Consider the following 18,553-nt stretch of genomic DNA (forward strand, 5'->3'; position numbering starts at 1 on the left):
TTTTGCCATATTGCCCAGGCTAGTCTTAAACTCTTGAGCTTAAGTGATTCACCTGCCTAGGCCTCCCAAAGTGCTGGGATTACAGCCATTGTGTCCAGCCTATCCTTTTTTGTTTGTTTGTTTGTTTTTGAGACGGAGTCTTGCTCTGTCACCCAGGCTGGAGTGCAGTGGTGCAATCTTGGCTCACAGCAAACTCCGCCTCCCAGGTTCAAGGGATTCTCTTGCCTCGGCCTCCCGAGGCTGGGACTACAGGCCCACGCCACCACACCTGGCTGATGTTTGCATTTTTAGTAGAGACAGGGTTTCACCATGTTGGCCAGGTTGGTCTCGAACTCCTGACCTCAAGTGATCCGCCCACCTTGGCATCCCAAAGAGTTGGGATTACAGGCGTGAGCCACTGCGCCCGGCCACATCCTATCCTTTTAAAGGGTACGGATTAAAGGGGTTTGGAGTTTGTAGCAAGAAAATGAATCACCTAACCAGATGAAATTAAATTTTATTTAAGGCTCTGATTTAGTGGCTGTGATCAGACTAGTTTACAAATTCTATCTTAATTGCAAAACCAGTGCTATTGCTTTTGTATCTAATAATTACTAGAAATGAGTTTTTTTTTTTTTCCTGGTAGGTTAAAAAAGAAAGCACTTACTGTTTGATTCTCATGCTTGGGTTTGAACCCTCATGAAAGAAATTTCTTATAAGATGGAAAACAGAAACGAAAGTGGGCATGTGAAAGGTGTGTAAGTGTGGAAGTAGACCAAACCTCAAACCTAGTGACCAAACAAGGAAGAGAGAGCAGTGGCAGTTCAGACTTTTCTACTTCCATGCCATCTCTGGGCATGCACACTGTGGAATTTTTTAGCAGTCCCCACTTGTATGCTTGCTACATACCAGAAATATAGCTGCTGTACAATAGCACTCTGGATCTTCATAATAATTTATATTACAGGTAAAAGAGCTGTTGATGCCCAGGGTGGTTAACTCATTCCAAGTTAACCAACTAGTAAGCAGCAGAGCCGGGATTTAAACCCAGTTCTCATCCTAGGCCTCTGCTCAGTCCACTCCATGACGCTGCCTCTCACCAGGAGCGACTTGCAGGTTATCAAAGACACCAAAGGCAGTGAAGAAGCACATACGAAGAAAAGGAAATAAGCCAAGGACTCGTCAGGATGTCCACAATACTGCCTGTCTGGTGACTGAGGCTCCCTATTTTAAACAGTTTAATGTCATTTCCTACCTGCAACAGCTCTGCAGCAGCATCTGCAAGACCAAACTCTCTTAGCACTCGAATCTGAATTTCATAGCTGACAGTGGCGCCTTCCCCGCAGTTCAGGGCATAGGCCCTCTGCACCTGCTCCGTGTGCCGCAGTTCCTGCAGTCGTCTGACCATGTCTTTCATAATGAGGAGACGAGGAACTGGAAGGAGAAAAACAGTGGGCAAGCAAAATTCCTGAGCTACACAAAAGACGACCCCGTGAGCCCAAGGGAAAAAAGCATGTATTTCATACCAGAATCTTGTAAGTTTTTAAGATAGTATCTTAATTTCCTGGGAACATATTCATTTATATATCTCTAATTATTTTTCAAGGTTTTAAAATTTCACTATGCCCAAAAGGCTCTTGATCATACTGAACAGCCCGAGTTGTATTATTTAGTTTACAGTTCAAATACAATTTTACTTGCATGTATTCTTGTCTGAATCTCAGGATATTTCAGAAGTCTTTAAATATATTCATTCTATTATTCAAATAATTTTTTGAGTCCTGACTATGCACCAGGGATTGGACTTGGATATTAGGGTGCACAGAATGAAACACACGATTCCTCTTCTCAAAAGTTTCTGGCTTAGTGATATGAACTAAACCAGCAGTAAACAAATACAATATAGGGTCATAAATGTTCCTGGAGAGAAATATGCAAAGGACACTGAGCGACTGGAAGGGGCACCCAGCCAGACTGGGGACAGACAAGAAAGGCTTCAAGGTGTACACAGAGCAGATTCTTGAAGAATGAAAGGAAACCAGATGGGCAAAAAAAAAAAAAAGCTGTCTCAGCAGGACTGGGTATGTGTAAAACATGCTGAGACTGCCTGGCAGAAGTGGTTGGCATGGCCAGCAGAACTTAGGGTTCAGAGCTGTAAGCAGGAAGAGTGTGAAGAGAGGAGGCAGAAAGATGGCTACTGGCAGATCATGGATAAAGAATTTAAATTGTACCCTGTGCACAACAGGCAGTCACTTTTGCAGGAGGATGACAGGATTAGAGCTGTGAACAAGTGCACTCTGATGTTAACGTAAAATGGGCAGGCATGCTGTGACTGGTAGGCTAAATCAAGCTTGCTGTCTGCCTTTGTAAATAAAGTTTTATTGGAATGTAACTGTACCCATTCATTTAGGTACTGTCTACGGCTGTTGTATGGGAGTTAAGTAGATAGAAGCAACAGAGACTGTATGGCCTACAGAGCCTAAAGTATTTACTATCCGGCCCTTTCTAGAAAAAGTATGCCGGCCGACAAGCTGGTGTAAAAGACAGAATTTTGAGTAAGATGAGAGGCGGGAACACGGGTTAGAAACCTGAAGTAGGGCTGTAGCTGTAGGGCTGGAGAGGGGATGGAGTCTATAAATATTTATGAAAGAAACTGACTAGAGCAGTGATTATTATTTTTTAGGGATAAAAGGAACTGGCATTTACTGAGTGCTTACTTTGTGCCAGGCAAACCCCTGTGCATATTACTCATGGTGCTTCATTAAATCCTCATAATTCTTGAAAGGAGGTATATGCCCCAATTCATGGATGAGGAAATTAATGTTCAGGAAAGAAAATATTAATACCATGTCCAAAGTCATACAAAATAACAGAGCCAAGATATGAGCCCCCTAATCCTCTGCAACAAGCTATCTATCCTTTCATGAATGTGGTGTGCAAGGAAGTGAGAAGAACCCAGGATGATACCAGAACAGGACCATACCTCATTAGCTAAACAATAGAGAGACAAGCCTTATTTTTCTCAGCATACTTATTTGAGAATGTCTAGACCTCTGAGATTGAGTTCTAAGATTAAATTATGCTGATTTTGAACTGCAATAACTCAAGCCTAAAAAGCCAGGCTAATTAGCAAAGCTTCAAAATCTGCATAAATCAGCTAAAGAAATATTTCTTTTCATGCTGTTAACTAATGTATATTTCAAGTAAATATGCAGTGGCCAAATTTGATAAGGTAACAAGTGAAGAAAGTCATTAGCTCCAGAATAAAATATATGTATTCAATTAAAAGTTCTGTCACTATGTCTTTTATTCATCTTTAATTACAATAGACATTTATAAGCAGAAATAAATAGTGCTATTTCCATTGCTATAGTGTGCTGGTTTTTATTTTGAATCTTGCAATGGCAATTAGCAAGAGCTACAAGTTTCTGACCACCAGATCATTGTTGCTTTTTTTAGACTACTTTGGTTAAAGCCAACATTTACTGATGCTCAGAAGTTTTTGGACATGACAGTTATATCCTGATCGATAGCCAATTCCCCTAAAGTCGTAAGACATAAACCTGTGCTACAGTAAACTTCACAGAGCAGAGCCTGGGAAATTGGATCTCTAGGAAACCCACAGTGATCACATTTTGGAAGGCCACAGAGTCAAAGGTATAATAGACTAGGAAGGCCATAGACTTTAAGGTATGATAGTGCATTTGACCCTCCCAAAGGGTCTTGTAACCTGAGAAATACCCTACAGTGATAAAAAAAATCTGAATTCCTCTAAACCAGTGGTTCTCAAAATGGGTGACTTTGTCCCACAGGGCACAACTGGCAAGGTCTAGAAACATAAAAATGTTTCCAAAAGGTTTTCAGAGAGGTGTGCATGCATGCACATATGTGCTCCTAGCATTTATTGAGTAGAGGCCAGGAATGCAGCTGACCACCCTACAAAGCACAGGACAGCTCTCCATTAACAGAATAATCCAGCCCCAAATGTCAGTAAGACCAAGGCTGAGAAGCTCAAGGGTAAACTGATAAACTGTATACACTTAGTAATACAAAATAAAATATAAAGCAAAAGTTTTGCCTTAAAAGTGTTTATTCTTTAAGGAGAACAAGGCATAAAAATTATTGAAATGTGGAGAGAATTAGCATATACAGAGAGGCTCAAACATCAGCAATTTCAAAAAAACAATAAATTATTCATTTAAATATAAACACCCAACATACTGCCTTACCTGGAATTTCGTTGGCTACAACTGAAGGAGGGCTTGACTGGTTGCTGCTGATCTGCTGGTGGCTGATCACGTGACAACACTGTGGCACGGCATTATTGACCATGTAGAGCGTGTCTGGCACATTGGACATTCTAACCATTCGCAAGCGCACAAGATCCGTTTGTTCCACCATCATCTCATCTAGCACTGACTGAAATAATCATTCAGTATTAACAAAACCAGTCAACCTTCCTCTGTTAAATCACATTTGAAGGAAGATTATTACTTTCATCAAATAAAAAGGGAATTAATTTCTATTTTATAAATGTTAATACTAGTGGTGAAAGAAAGTTCCCCTACATCTTTAACTTTTAAAGACTCTTTTAGGACCATCTCTGAAAAGACACAACCATCTTTTGAAAAGTCTGCTTTTAATTAGAAGTATTTGAAATGTGAAGGAAGGATATAAAATTAATCAGAAATAAATTACACACAATATTATAATAAAACAATGTATACATGTGCTAAATAACAAATCCAACAAAGTGCTCAAAATACAAAATATTGAAGATTGATAATCAGGGCTGGGCGTGGTGACTCATGCCTGTAATCCCAGCACTTTGGGAGGCTGAGGTGGGTAGATCACCTGAGGTCAGGAGTTCAAGACCAGTCTGGCCAACAAGGTGAAACCCCATCTCTACTAAACATGCACAAATTAGCCAGATGTGGTGGCGGGTGCCTATCGTCCCAGCTACTCAGGAGGCTGAGGCACGAGAACTGCTTGAACTCGGGAGGAGAAGGTTGTAGTAAGCTGAGATCTCACCGTGGCACTGCAGCCTGGATGACAAGAGTGAAAATCCGTCTTTAAAAAAAAAAAAAAGATTGATAATCAATTCAAGAGACCTAGAAATAAACCAAATTTTCTTTTTTGAAGAAAACAGAAAAATGTTGCCTGGGCTGGAGTGCAGTGGTGCCATCATGGCTCATTGCAGTCTTGACCTCCCAGGCTCAAGCAACCCTCCTACTTAAAGCTTCCTGCGTAGCTGGGACTACAAGAGCACACCACCACGCCTGGCTAGTTTTTTTTTTTTTTTAATTTATTTTTATTTTTTGTAGAGACAGGGTCTCACTAGGTTGCCCAGGCTGCTCTTGAACTCCTGGACTCAAGTGATCTTCCTGCTTCAGCCTCCCAAAGTGCTGAGATTACAGGCGTAAGCCACCATGCCTGGTTTAAAAATGAGAAACATTTTGAGGCAACTTGATTGTATACTCATTGAGTATACACACTGTTTGGTCTGTTAAATTTACTTCAGAAAGCTTAATAATGATTTCCTGCTTTCAAAGACGTCAGTTCCTCAAAAGTCCAAAGTTTTTTTTGTTTTGTTTTTTTTTTGAAGACTAGTTCTTACTCTGTCGCCCAGGTTGGAGTGCAGTGGCACAATCACGGCTCACTGTGCAGCCTTTGCCTCCCAGGCTCAGGTGATTCTCCTAAATCAGTCTCCTGAGTAGCAGAAATCAGGGTGCACGCCACCACAACTGGCTAAATTTTTCCTTTTAGTTTTTGGTAGAGTTGGGGTTTTACCATGTTGCCCAGGATGGACCCCGGAAAGTTCTTATGGCTGAACATCTAATAAAAATTAGATGTTTCATTTTCACATTACCGTATTTTCTGGGACAGTTCTTTATGTTAAAATATACATAATGCCAACTAGTTACTTAACAGGCCTGAAATTTTTTCTTAGTTTGTGCATTTATTCTAAAACTAAACATAATTCCGAACAGTCAGCTATTGCAGAAATATGTTACAAGAGGTCGTGGCATTCCTTTAATTTACAAAGGAAGTAAAAAAGTGGGCAATCTTCTTTCAGAACATTTCCCTCATGCTCAAGATCACAAAATAGTGACAACCATTTTCATTAAGTGGTAACAATTTGCAAGGCAGTTAACAATTTGCAAGGCAACTAAAATGAGAAAAATATAAAATACATTTTAACATAACCTAAGTTTTAAAAACATGCTTAATTAAAATTAAACGTTTTAGAAAACTATTCTGTTGAGTAGTCAAACTAGAACTTACTTTCATTTTCCCTATTGTTGAAAATATAGGCTATTTCCAAATATTTAAGTAATACTACAATGAACCACTTTGTGCATATGGTTTGTAATAAAGTAGTCTACTATCTTCAAATGGTTTTCATTACCTTTGCTTCTTCCACATAGGGAGAGAAGAGTCGAGGACGAACATAGATGCCAGCATTTTTTTGCCGTAACCAGGCATTTGACTTCCCACCTTCTGTTGTAGGAAGCATATCTGATGGAGGAGTACTAATCAAGCCTCTTTTCATCTAAAAAAAAATTTTTTTTTTAGATAGAAATCTGTGTAGTACTACAATACTACTAAGATAAATAAAAATATTTATAACTATAAATAAAAATATGCAAACTTTATCATTTAAATAAAAATTTAGAAATGTATATGAAATTTACAAATACCTCAAATTTTTTTTTTTTTGAGACGGAGTCTCATTCTGTCGCCCCGGCTGGAGTGCAGTGGCGTGATCTTGGCTCACTGCAACCTCCATCTCCTGGATTCAAGCGATTCTCCTGCCTCAGCCTCCCGAGTAGCTGGGATTACAGGCACTCACCACCACACCTGGCTAATTTTTTGTACTTTTAGTAGAGACGGGGTTTCACCATGTTGGTCAGGCTGGTCTGGAACTCCTGACCTCGTGATCTGCCCACCTCGGCCTCCCAAAGTGCTGGGATTACAGGCGTGAGCCACCATGCCCGGTGAAATACCTCAAATTTTTAATAATATTTAAAAGATTTTCAATAAAAAGATACCATAATTTCCCATTTTTCTCTAAATAGAGGAATATTTTTAAAAACAAGAGACACATTAATTAAAATGTAGTTAAGTTGGACTAAAGATCAGAACTCTTAATGAAAACCAATTTTTTTTTCTTTACTCATCTAGGAACAAATTCAGTCCCCACCCAACTCCTCAAGACAAAACGAGAACATTGACATGGGCCTATATCTACAGTATAAGGATACAGGAAGGCTAGCACAGTGCCTAGCAACACAGGCTCTGGGGCAAGGCAGATGCAGCTCAAACTTCAACTCCTGCATTTAACAGCCATGTGACCATGGACATCTCCTTTACCTGGGCTTCACTTTAAGGGCTCCTGTACAGCCCTGGAGGCAAGGCAGTGCACAGCTAACTGAATGAGGTATCCCCGTTGTTTCCTGACTGATGCCAGGAGAATCTGTATCAGGTATCTTTAGTTCCTAAGGTGGTGTGAGGATTAAATGAGGGCAATGCAGATGAAAGCACCTAGTACAGTGCTTAGCACATACTAAGAGAGCATGAAAGTTAAGAGCCATTATTAGCAAACCTTTGTTGGGGACTTATGATGTGTTAGGCACGGAGTTAAGAGCAGAGGTATGTATTTCCTAACCAAAGTTCTAAAATACTTTTCTAAACTACATACAGGGTTCAATTTGATTTGAGTCCCAGGTTTTAAACAAAACCAAAAGTTGTTTCTCCAATATTACTCTCGTTAAATATAATCAACAGCTGCATTAGTTAAAATTACTTTTAACTAGTAAAATACAGCATTATCTAGTATTTAGAAAATAGAGAAAAAAGTCAATACTCATTACAACAGTAATGTTGATATATTTCCTTCCAGTCTTCTCTTTTTCTTTCTTTTCTTTTTTGAGACAGGGTCTCACTCTGTTGCCCAGGCTGGAGGGCAATGGCGAGATCTTGGCTCACTGCAACCTCTGCCTCCTGGGTTCAAGCAATTCTCCCATCGCAGCTTCTCAGGTAGCTGGGACTACAGGTGCATGCCACCATGCCTGGCTAATTTTTGTATTTTTTGGTAGAGACAGTGTTTCACCATGTTGGCCAGGCTGGTCTTGAACTCCTCAACTCAAGTGATCTGCCTGTCTTGGCCTCTGAAAGTGCTGGGATTACAGCGCCTGGCAGAGTCTTTACCAAATGAAGTTTTACATAGTTGAATTTGAGAATACATAAAAATACATACTTTGCATAATCTTTTTTTTTCTTCTTTTTTTTTGATACAGAGTCTTGCTCTGTCACCCAGGCTGGAGTGCAGTGACACATTCTTGGCTTGCCTCTGGGTTCAAGCAATTCTTGTGCCTCAGCCTCTCGAGCAGCTGGGATTAACGGCATGCACCACCATGCCTGGCTAATTTTTGTATTTTTAGTAGAGACAGGGTTTTGCCATGTCGGCCAGGCTGGTCTTGAACTCCTGACCTCAGGTGATCCACCTGCCTTGGCCTCCCAAAGTGCTGGGATTATAGGTGTGAGCCACCGCGCCCGGCCACTATACAGTCTTTATAACAACTGTTCAGGGGAGCAAAATATTCTGTTGTGTAGTGGTACTATAACTACTACCTTAACAGGTGAAAAAATGGTAACTGTTTCATTTTGCTTTCTCTGGTGTGTGTGTAATTAGTGAGGGTGAATTTTTTTTTCTAATCAGAATCCACAAATATTTCTTTTTTTAAGTTTTGTTTTTATTTATTTTTATTACTGCTCCTTGTGGAGCAGGGCTACCCCATAGGCAGTATGCCCAGAGTAGCCCATAAATACTTCTTGAAAACAATATTGTTTTCTTCTAGTTCTTCCATGTTTCCATTTAGTATTTAATTCTTCAGTCTAACAAGGATTAATTTTGTGTGCCAGTGAAACGATGGTTTAACTTTCAATAAATTTCTTCTTCTGCTAATCAGTTAATCTAGCACCACATTGACTTGTGATAGTTCGTTTATTATTATGTTTTCTGTTTTTTTTCCAGAAGACTTTTATGTTTTATAATGTTCCTGTGCAGTTAGAAAAAACATATTATGATGTTTATAAGCATTACATTAAGTTTATAAGTCAATGTGTGAAGAACTAATATTTATAATATTTATTTTTCCCATCCATGAATTCCAGCAATTCTATTAATTTTTTTTTTTTTGAGATGGAGTCTCGCTCTGTCACCCAGGCTGGAGTGCAATGGCTCAATCTCGGCTCACTGCAACCTCCACCTCCCCAGTTCAAGCAATTCCCCTGCCTCAGCCTCCCGAGTAGCTGGGATTATAGGCATGCACCACCACGCCTGGCTAATTTTTGTATATTTAGTAGAGATGGGGTTCTACCATGTTGGCCAGGCTGGTCTCAAACTCCTGACCTCAGGTGATCCACCTGCCTTGGCGTCCCAAAGTGCTGGGATTACAGGAGTGAGCCACCGTGCCCAGCCAATTATATTAATTTTTTAAAAATTCACTGTTTAAAAAATTATGAAAGTAACAAGATGAGCTCTATTAATTTTCAGGTCCATCAATTCTTTTTCTATTCAACCAATCCCTCCACTCCACTACTCTCTGATTCACTGCTGTTCTTGAAGACTCTTCAAAGGTAATTTCTACCTTTCCCTTTTTGAATAAGGGTCTACTTGATCTACACTTAAATGACAGAATTAACTCTGCTAGAAATAATGCTCTTGCATGAGTAAGACCTATTTACCCACTCAACTCTCATTCACTGAACATTTTAACTGTATTATGTGGCAGACACAGGAGATACAACATCGTACACAATAGACATCTGTCTCTGTCCTCACAGAATTACAGCTTCACAATACTCTATTAGTAGCAGAAATTATTTACAATGAATAAAAACATACACCTGGCATTTTTCTTTTCATGAAAGGAATACATGGAGAAAAACACTTACTGCATCACTTAAGACTTCACTGTTTATAGGTAAGATGTGTTCAATTCGCACAAAAGGTAAGAGAGAAGAAAGGATCTCTCTGAGCTCTTCCGTGTCCAGGTCCCGTCTTTTTACACCTCTTTTGTTCACACTATGGGCAGTGCCACTCAGTAAGTTTGGCTCTATGAGACAGAAAATGAAAAGTTTCCAACCAAATCCAAATGTTCTGAGACAGGTTTCCTTTGTTCTCTAGTACATACACTAACAGTACCACTCTATAGACTTATGTGCCTCTGCTTTAAAAAGGGTTATAAATCAATTATTTTCTTTCATGTTTGTTTAATAGGGATGTTCTTGGATAAAGAAAAAGCATGGTATCAACAGTACAATAAAATTATTTTATCACTGCTCTGCAATAAAGAATAAAGGATTCCTTTCTATAGACTAACTCAAAAGAGAACAGATGACAATCTACTAAAATCTAGTTTTATCAAGGGCTTTTTAAAAAGCCTTCTCACTTTTGTGACCAGTTTTTAGTAGTATAAGGTCATTGCAGAGCATATGCCATTTCTGGTCACTGTAAGTTATCAGTATGCTCATTAGCCTACATATGTGTAACAGTAATTTAACAACATGTTAATCACTTGGTGTTTGAAGCAGCAAAGTCTAATGTGCTTTATTTGGTTTTAAAATTTTTATGAAAATCTCCCAAATTTCCATAATATGGGAACATTACTGCATAAAAGTAGACCCTTTGATCTTTGACATGTAATATATGTCCATCATCCAGGGCAGAGAATGATTTCTTCATTGGGCATTAGTGAACGACAATCTGAAATACATGTATGCTTATGCTATTGAGGTGGGAAGAAAAAATATGTAATTTGGAAATCTTTAATCATGGCTTTAATCTAGGGGTCTGTAATTTTTTTCTTAAAAAATTAACACAGAATAAGATCTTTATTATTCATGAAATGCTGGATTTTTTTCAAATATTCTATAGGAAAACTGATATCTTCCTTAAATCGTGTGTGTGTGTGTGTGTATGAGAGAGAGAGAGAGAGAGAGAGAGAGAGAGAGAATTGATTGTTTTTGAGAAGCTAAGTTTTTTTCTGGATTCATTCAGAATAAAATTGTTAACTGTGTAGAAAAGAGTCATTTTTTCCCCCCTTGCCTAGCTATGATTTAGCTTCATATTTATTTAAGGCATTCTGCTTTTCAAAATATTTTTTTTTTCTTAAAGTAGTGACATCCTGTTTTCATATAAAATCTTACATGAAACCCCCAAATATGTGACAGGTAAGGGCAGAATCCTCCTGTATAAAACTGACTGAAACAAAGCTATGGCCTGGTTCACTTAGCTTCCTTCTTATCCTTGCAGAAGAACCTTCCACTAACCCAGTGTGGAAACTACCTTTTATTTATTTTTTTATTATTATTTTTTAAGATGGAGTCTTGCTGTATTGCCCAGGCTAGAGTGCAGTGGCATGATCTTGGCTCACTGCAACCTCCACCTCCTGGGTTCAAGCGATTCTCCTGCCTCAGCCTCCCGAGTAGCTGGGATTATAGGCACCCACCACCACACGCAGCTAATTTTTCTGTTTTTAGTAGAGATGAGGTTTCACCGTGTTGGCCAGGCTGGTCTCAAACTCCTGACCTCAGGTGATCCACTCACCTTGGCCTTCCAAAGTGCTGGGATTACAGGCGTGAGCCACCGTGCCTGGCCTAGCAACTATTTTTCTAAGGAAAATTTTAACCCTTAAGGATGCCTGTTATCTGCCCCAAATAAATGACATTTCATCATTACCAACTTTATATCACTGAACAAGCTTATGGTCTATAACATTTACACAGAGTTATATACAATCGGTTCTTATTATCTGAAGTAGTTATAAAGTCAACACAAACAATGAATCAGCGAATACTGAACTGTTGCTCATAGGGAAAACACAGGGTTAGGTTCCTGTGAACCTCTGGGCACAACATTTTTGTCAAATGATTAAGACAGAACCTTGTTTTATGTGTTTCTGTTTAAAGACACTTTATTTAATATATGTGGCTGATTTATTAACACTAACCTCACAACCAACAGCACTGTAATTCACGCCTGAATGAAGCTTACCTAACTCACGTATTATCTCTGTATGGCACACCACAGCCTTCCTGTTCTCAGGAACACTAGACAGCACTTCAGTACTACACCCGGGGGCCATCTTGAACAGTGAGATCACGAAAACATAAAAATATAAAAAATGTGGCACTTGGTAAGGAGATCTGAAACAAGAAGGCAGAGTGCCTCTGTCTTGTTAGAACTCAGCTGGGAATGTGCTTGTTGGGAGACCAAGCTTTTCGCTACTCCGTGAATGAACATTAAAGTATCACCAGTATTGATTTTGGGGTTACAAATAAATTTCAGTGACTAGGTAAGTTGACAAATATAAAAGCTACAAATGAGAACTAACTGTATGCTGGCATTTAAAAAACTTTCTAAATCAACTGTAATGGTTTTCATATTTTAAAAAATTCATAACTTGCCGGGCATGGTGGATCATCTGAGGTCAGGAGTTCGAGAACAGCCTGGCTAACATGGCAAAACCCTGTGTCTACTAAAAATACAAAAATTAGCCACGCGTGGTGGCACGTGCCTGTAATCCCAGCTACTCGGGAAGCTGAGGCAGGAGAATAGCTTGAACCCAGGAGGCAGAGGTTGCAGAGAGCTGAGATCGCGCCACTGTACTCCAGCCTGGGAGACAGAGCAAGACTCCATCTCAAATAAAAAAATAAATCAAAAACAAAAATCATAACTTTGTTGCTCTCTGAAATAAAATTTTAAAAATAAAAATAAACACATTCAAATCTGAGAATTGCTAAAGGTTTTTGCCAGCCACAGAAAAAAAATTGGAGAAATAAAATAGAAGGACTGCTTTTGTTCCCTAGAGCTTGGATAGTAGCATATTAAAGAAACACTATAAAAAGGCTTAAAGGCAGGTTTAGCACAACATTTTTTATATTTAAAAATGCGACAAAACAACTCTATAAAGGTACTAAAATCCACTGACTTGAACACTTCAAACCGGTGAACTTTAAGATACATAAATTATATCTAAATAAAGCTATCGAAAGGTGACAGAAAAAGGAAATCGGTATTTAATTTTTCAATTAAAAATTTTAAATTTAGATTCAGTACATAAAGGAACACAACGATGTTTGAGGGAAGGAGGACAGGTGGGTGGGCTAACCCTACACACAAACAAAAGACTGCTGTAGAATCACAAATTTCCAAAGTTGAAAGCCCAGCCTCCAACATATGATGCTTCCTTCTCTTCTGCAGTGACCCCACTGGGAGGTCATTCAGAAGTATTATTTATTTCTCTTTTACCTTCCACAACATTTTTTTTTTTTTTTTGAGACGAAGTTTTGCTCTTGTTGCCCCAGGCTGGAATGCAATGGCCCCATCTCGGCTCACCACAACCTCTGCCTCCCAGGTTCAAGTGATTCTCCTGCCTCAGCTTCCCAGGTGGCAGGGATTACAGGCGCATGCCACCATGCCCAGCTTATTTTTTATTTTTAGTAGAGACAGGGTTTCTCCATGTTGGTCAGGCTGGTCTCGAACTTCCAACCTCAGGTGATCCGCCCGCCTCGGCCTCCCAAAGTGCTGGGATTACAGGCGTGAGCCACTGCACCCAGCCTACTTTCTACAACATTTAAAAATAAACAATGAATGCTTTTTTATTTGTACTCTTTTTTTTTTTGAGTCTTGCTCTTTCACCCATGTGGAGTGCAATAGTGCAATCTCAGCTCACTGCAACCTCTGCCTCCCAGGTTCAAGTGATTCTCATGCCTCAGTCTCCCGAGTAGCTGGGAGTACAGGCGCGTGCCACGACTTCCCACTAATTTTTGTATTTTTAGTAGAGGCGGGATTCTGCCATGTTGGCCAGGCTGGTCTCAAACTCCTGACCTCAGGTCAGCCTGTACTCGTATTTTTAAACTGAGGTTAAAATTCACATAACACAAAATTTATTTAAAACATTTTAAAGCGTACCATTCAGTGGCTCTTACTATACTTGTATTGTTGTGCAACCATCAACACTAATTCCAAATTTTCATCAACATTATGCTTTTGTAATACTTTAGTCATTATATGAAATTATATGAAATTTTTCATTCTAGTACTTCCATGAATCAGTCATGTTTTATTAAGCACCTAAGAACATAATAATAAAAAGTATCCTTTTAAAGCTGCAAAATAAGACTTTCTGATATATTTATTTTAATAAACTATACCCTGTCCACTAAAGGATTTTGCTGGTGGTAAAAACTTCCATTTTCACCAGGCAACAGTGTCAATTTTCAAGACTGATGTGCCACATGCATTTCTATGAGCTTCTGGGAATATAAGAACCACCAAATTTTACACAAGGTAACTAGTGCAAGCTAATTTTCTGAGCTTACCTCTATCTGCTATTCTTTTCATCAACTGATGCTCTCCCCATTTAATCAGATATTTAAGGATATCTTGTTCACTTGCCTATAATAAAAAATGGTTTATATTTATTTTAGTGAAATTAGATAAGTGGTTAATTTCATTAAGGACTTTTCGTAGGTGGGAAATACAGCATGCAACTTACCATGTTTCACTCTTTCCATTGGCTGTTTGAAGTTTTAGTGTTAAATCTGTGGTCCATCAACAGGAAATACACAAGACTGCATTACATATATTTTATCCAGTAACCTCAATCTTGGCTCCAACTAATTTTTAAATTTCATTTCTATCTTATTTTTCTGTAATCTGCTCCCTTCCTATTTTATTTTTTCATTTTAATTTTTCCTTTTGAGATGAAGTCGTACTCTATTGCCCAGGCTGGAGTGCAGCAGTGCCATCATGGGTCTCTGCAGCCTCAACCTCCTGGGCTCAAGTGATTCTCCCCGCTTCAGCCTCCTGAGCAGCTGGGACTACAGGTTACAGGTATGTGCTACCACACCCAGCTAATTTTTTTTTTTTTTTTTTTTTGAGAGGGAGTCTCGCGCTGTTGCCCAGGCTGGAGTGCAGTGGTGTGATCTTGACTCACTGCAAGCTCCTCCTCCCAGGTTCACGCCATTCTCCTGCCTCAGTCTCCCAAGTAGCTGGGACTACAGGCGCCCGCCACCATGCCTGGCTAATTTTTTTGTATTTTTAGTAGAGACGGGGTTTTACCTTGTTAGTCAGGATGGTCTCGATCTCCTGACCTCGTGATCCGCCTGCCTTGGCCTCCCAAAGTGGCTAATTTTTTTTTAAATTTTTTGTACAAATGGGGTCCCACCTGTTGCCAAGGCTGGTCTCGCACTTCCGGGCTCAAGCAACCCACTTCCTATTTTAAATTTATTTTATCTTACTATGTGGTTTCTATATAGCTGCCTTAAATTCTCTTTTGGAAGAAAACAGAGATAAGTAAATGAAAGTGTAAGTATAGGGTATAGGCAGAGTAACTACTCTCTCCTGGAGGGACAGGAAAAACAAGTCAGTCAACTTGTTTTGGCAGAAGAAACTACAATCTCTACAAGGTATTCTACTGGTTAGTGAAGCACAATCTGTGAAATGGCAATGTAGCCCTCATTTCTTTGTATTTTATTTAAAATCTTAGAGCAAATCTAGGCTGCTCTCTGTTTTTTTTTTAATACTTTCTAAGAAGGAATGCAAAGCTCCTAAAGACAATAATCTAAGAGAACTAACAACTTCTAACACAAACATAAAGCGTCCAGTTTTGATCAGGACAATGAGACAAGGTTAATGAACAAAGATTCTCCATAAATCAAGCCCAAGTATGCCATCTGTACTGCAATCAAAGCAACATACAAAGGAAAAGCACAGATGCTGAGTGTATTATTTAACTCTCCACTGCATTTCTGACTAAAATGGTAGCATTTTATTATTTTTCTAGCACAAATACAAAGAAATAGGAAGTGGTTCAATGGGTTTATGTCTTTAATAGCATTAAAACAGTTGTACAGTTTTTAGCATAAAATTCATATAGCCAATGCACAAAAATTAAGCTTGAATATACTTTGCCTGTAAGTATTTTCTGTAATGTATAAAATCTATTATTAATGTAAATTTCCAAATTAAATTGACATTTAAGTCAAGAACACAAGAATTTGCTAAAAACTACTTCTGGTTAAAAATAAGTAGTTGAAAACATTACCGTACTTTGGAAGAATACATGCACTGAGTTTTGATAAAAATGTGAACAGATCAGAAATTGAATATTATTTTTACTTTGTGCTGCTGAAGCTACTGTCTACAATCTAAGTATGTGATGCTCCACCAAAAGTAAGAAACCACTATAGAGAAACTACATTAATAGAAGTCAAGAAAATCATGTTGGGATGTGCTTCTGACCTTGCCTACTGCCCCAATCTCTTTTTGGTGCATTTGGCTGGGACCTGGGCTTGTTCAATGTTGAGTCATGGTAGCAGTGTACATGAAGAGCCAGTGAGACAGAAGGCTTTTGTTGTACAACTATGAAGAGGGCAGTCCTGGGTGGTTTGATCACAGCCTGTTTCTCTTCCCCTGCCCTACCCTAGATGGAAGAGTAATAGAGCATAGATGGGTTTCTTGGCGCACATATGAATGACAGAGTTTGAGAGGTGTTTAAATGATTACCTGTAGGTAGTCAGACTGGATAGCAGTAAGCAGATGGTCTTTGCTGAGTTCATAAAAAACATCCGAAGTCATGACCTGGGAAAATTCCTCACAGAGGAAATGTAAAGCTTGTCGGTGCACCCATTTAGAGCCATATGGATGAGAACTCCACTTGAGGATGGCAATTAAGGTATCTAATGAGATGCTCTCAGCAATGATATCCTCACAGCCTAAAAGAGAAGGCAAATACTTCTTGAGATTAATCATAAATATTACTTATTGAACATTAGTGTGCTAGGCACGATATTTAAAAGTCACAATAGCAAAAAAGAACTCAACCAAGACTTGGTGGGATGGGTAAACAATAGACTATGGCATCTATAGAAAATCTGCTGCCTTACAGAGATGGATCTACAGAAAAAGGCAGAGAATCCTCCCAAGTTCAAGATAATAAACATCTATGTGCAAATCCAATAATGTGAGTAAGACAGTATAGAGGAAGACATTGGACCAAAAGGGAAAGAAGAGTAGGCAAAAAGGCTGCAGTGGTGGAAACTGGCTAGAGGAAGGAAGTGGATGACACCTGACTGATGAGAGAATGCACACCTCAGAATAAGGTAGGTGGGCTGCCAGCTATGCAGACATCCACTCTTTGTATGAAAACATAGCACCTTGCATTGTTGACAGTTTAATCCTTCAGAAAATAGACAAAATACATCTGAGCTTAATTCTGGCAAACTTGAAAAAGTAAGTGAAGAGGACCAGGATCCTGGAGAAAGCAACTATGGCATTTCAAGAACTCAAGGAAGAAAAGAAAACCTAAGGAGACTCAACTCTCCTCCTTAGGAAAGATCATTTCAAAATATAAAGATAAAATATAAGTAAAAATCTGAGTGACAAAGATTATGGGAGTGAGAATGGCTAAAGTTGAACAGAAATTTTTCATTAAGCTTACTATAAAACAAAAAACAATCCTGATAATGTGAAAACAAACAAACAAACAAACAAACAAACAAACAAACAGGTGTTTAAACACCACCACCAGGCCGGACACAGTGGCTCTTGCTTGTAATCCCAGCACTCTGGGAGTCCAAGGCGGGCAGATCACCTAAGGTCAGGAGTTAAGACCAGTCTGGCCAACATGGTGAAACCCAGTCTCTACTAAAAATACAAAAATTAGCTGGGCGTCCTGTAATCCCAGCTACTCGGGAGGCTAAGGCAGGAGAATCACTTTAACTCGAGAGGCGGAGGTTGCAGTGAGCCGAAATTATGTCTGAAATCGTGTCACTACACTCCAGCCTGGGCGACAAAGCAAGACTCTGTCTCAAATAAAATAAAATAAAATAAACACCACCAAACTATGGCTACACAGAAAGGGCGTAAATAAACTCCAGAGACTTCTAAAGTTCAAAGCTGTTTGTGAAACCATGAAAGGTGTAAAGATAAAGGGAGTGAATCCCACTTTCAAGTGATAGAAGATAATGAGTAGCAATATGGAGTCTACAAAAAGTAATCCCTCATTCCCCTTTCTGATACGCTACCAGATGAGGAGAAATATCATAGAGAACCGTATAACTTCATTTCCACAAAGCATTTAGAAAATATTTCATGATGCTGCTAAACTGTAAGCACAAGATAGGGACTGCTATCTTCAATGTATTCCTAGCACCTTCTCGCACATGTGCTAAACCTGTGCTAAATAAAAATGTGTTGAATGTACAAATGAGATCTTTGCAGATAAGATGAAGAGACAGGGGATAGGATGACAGGACAGTGGTTAACAGAACCATTCATAAACAGCACTGATTAACTTGATGCGTGGAGTGGGAAGTTGGTTTTTGCCATGTTTATCAAGAATTTGGGGCCGGGTGCGGCGGCGCACGCCTGTAATCCCAGCACTTTGGGAGGCTGAGGCAGGTGGATCACCTGAGGTCAGGAGTTCGAGACCAGCTTGGCCAACATGGTGAAATCCCATCTCTACTAAAAATACAAAAATCAGCTGGGTGTGGCGGCAAG

The 18,553-nt window shown here is 39.2% G+C and overlaps 1 protein-coding gene across 3 annotated transcripts in view; it reads right to left on the reverse strand.

Moving 5' to 3' along the window:
• Window positions 1–18,553, reverse strand: part of BTBD7 (BTB domain containing 7) — a 95,534-nt gene that overhangs the window by 9,668 nt on the left and 67,313 nt on the right. The window contains exons 4-9 of one of the 3 annotated variants that reach the window (XM_016926649.3): window positions 16,559–16,767; window positions 14,371–14,446; window positions 9,940–10,100; window positions 6,389–6,532; window positions 4,209–4,398; window positions 1,235–1,413 (exon numbers count right to left, since the gene is read on the reverse strand). In XM_016926649.3, coding sequence (XP_016782138.1) covers window positions 1,235–1,413; window positions 4,209–4,398; window positions 6,389–6,532; window positions 9,940–10,100; window positions 14,371–14,446; window positions 16,559–16,767 — 959 coding nt within the window. The remainder of the gene's footprint in view (window positions 1–1,234; window positions 1,414–4,208; window positions 4,399–6,388; window positions 6,533–9,939; window positions 10,101–14,370; window positions 14,447–16,558; window positions 16,768–18,553) is intronic. The other 2 variants (XM_016926651.3, XM_016926652.3) reach the window with 2 other exon arrangements.

This window comes from Pan troglodytes, chromosome 15 (assembly GCF_028858775.2).
Source record: "Pan troglodytes isolate AG18354 chromosome 15, NHGRI_mPanTro3-v2.0_pri, whole genome shotgun sequence".
Lineage (NCBI taxonomy): Eukaryota > Metazoa > Chordata > Mammalia > Primates > Hominidae > Pan > Pan troglodytes.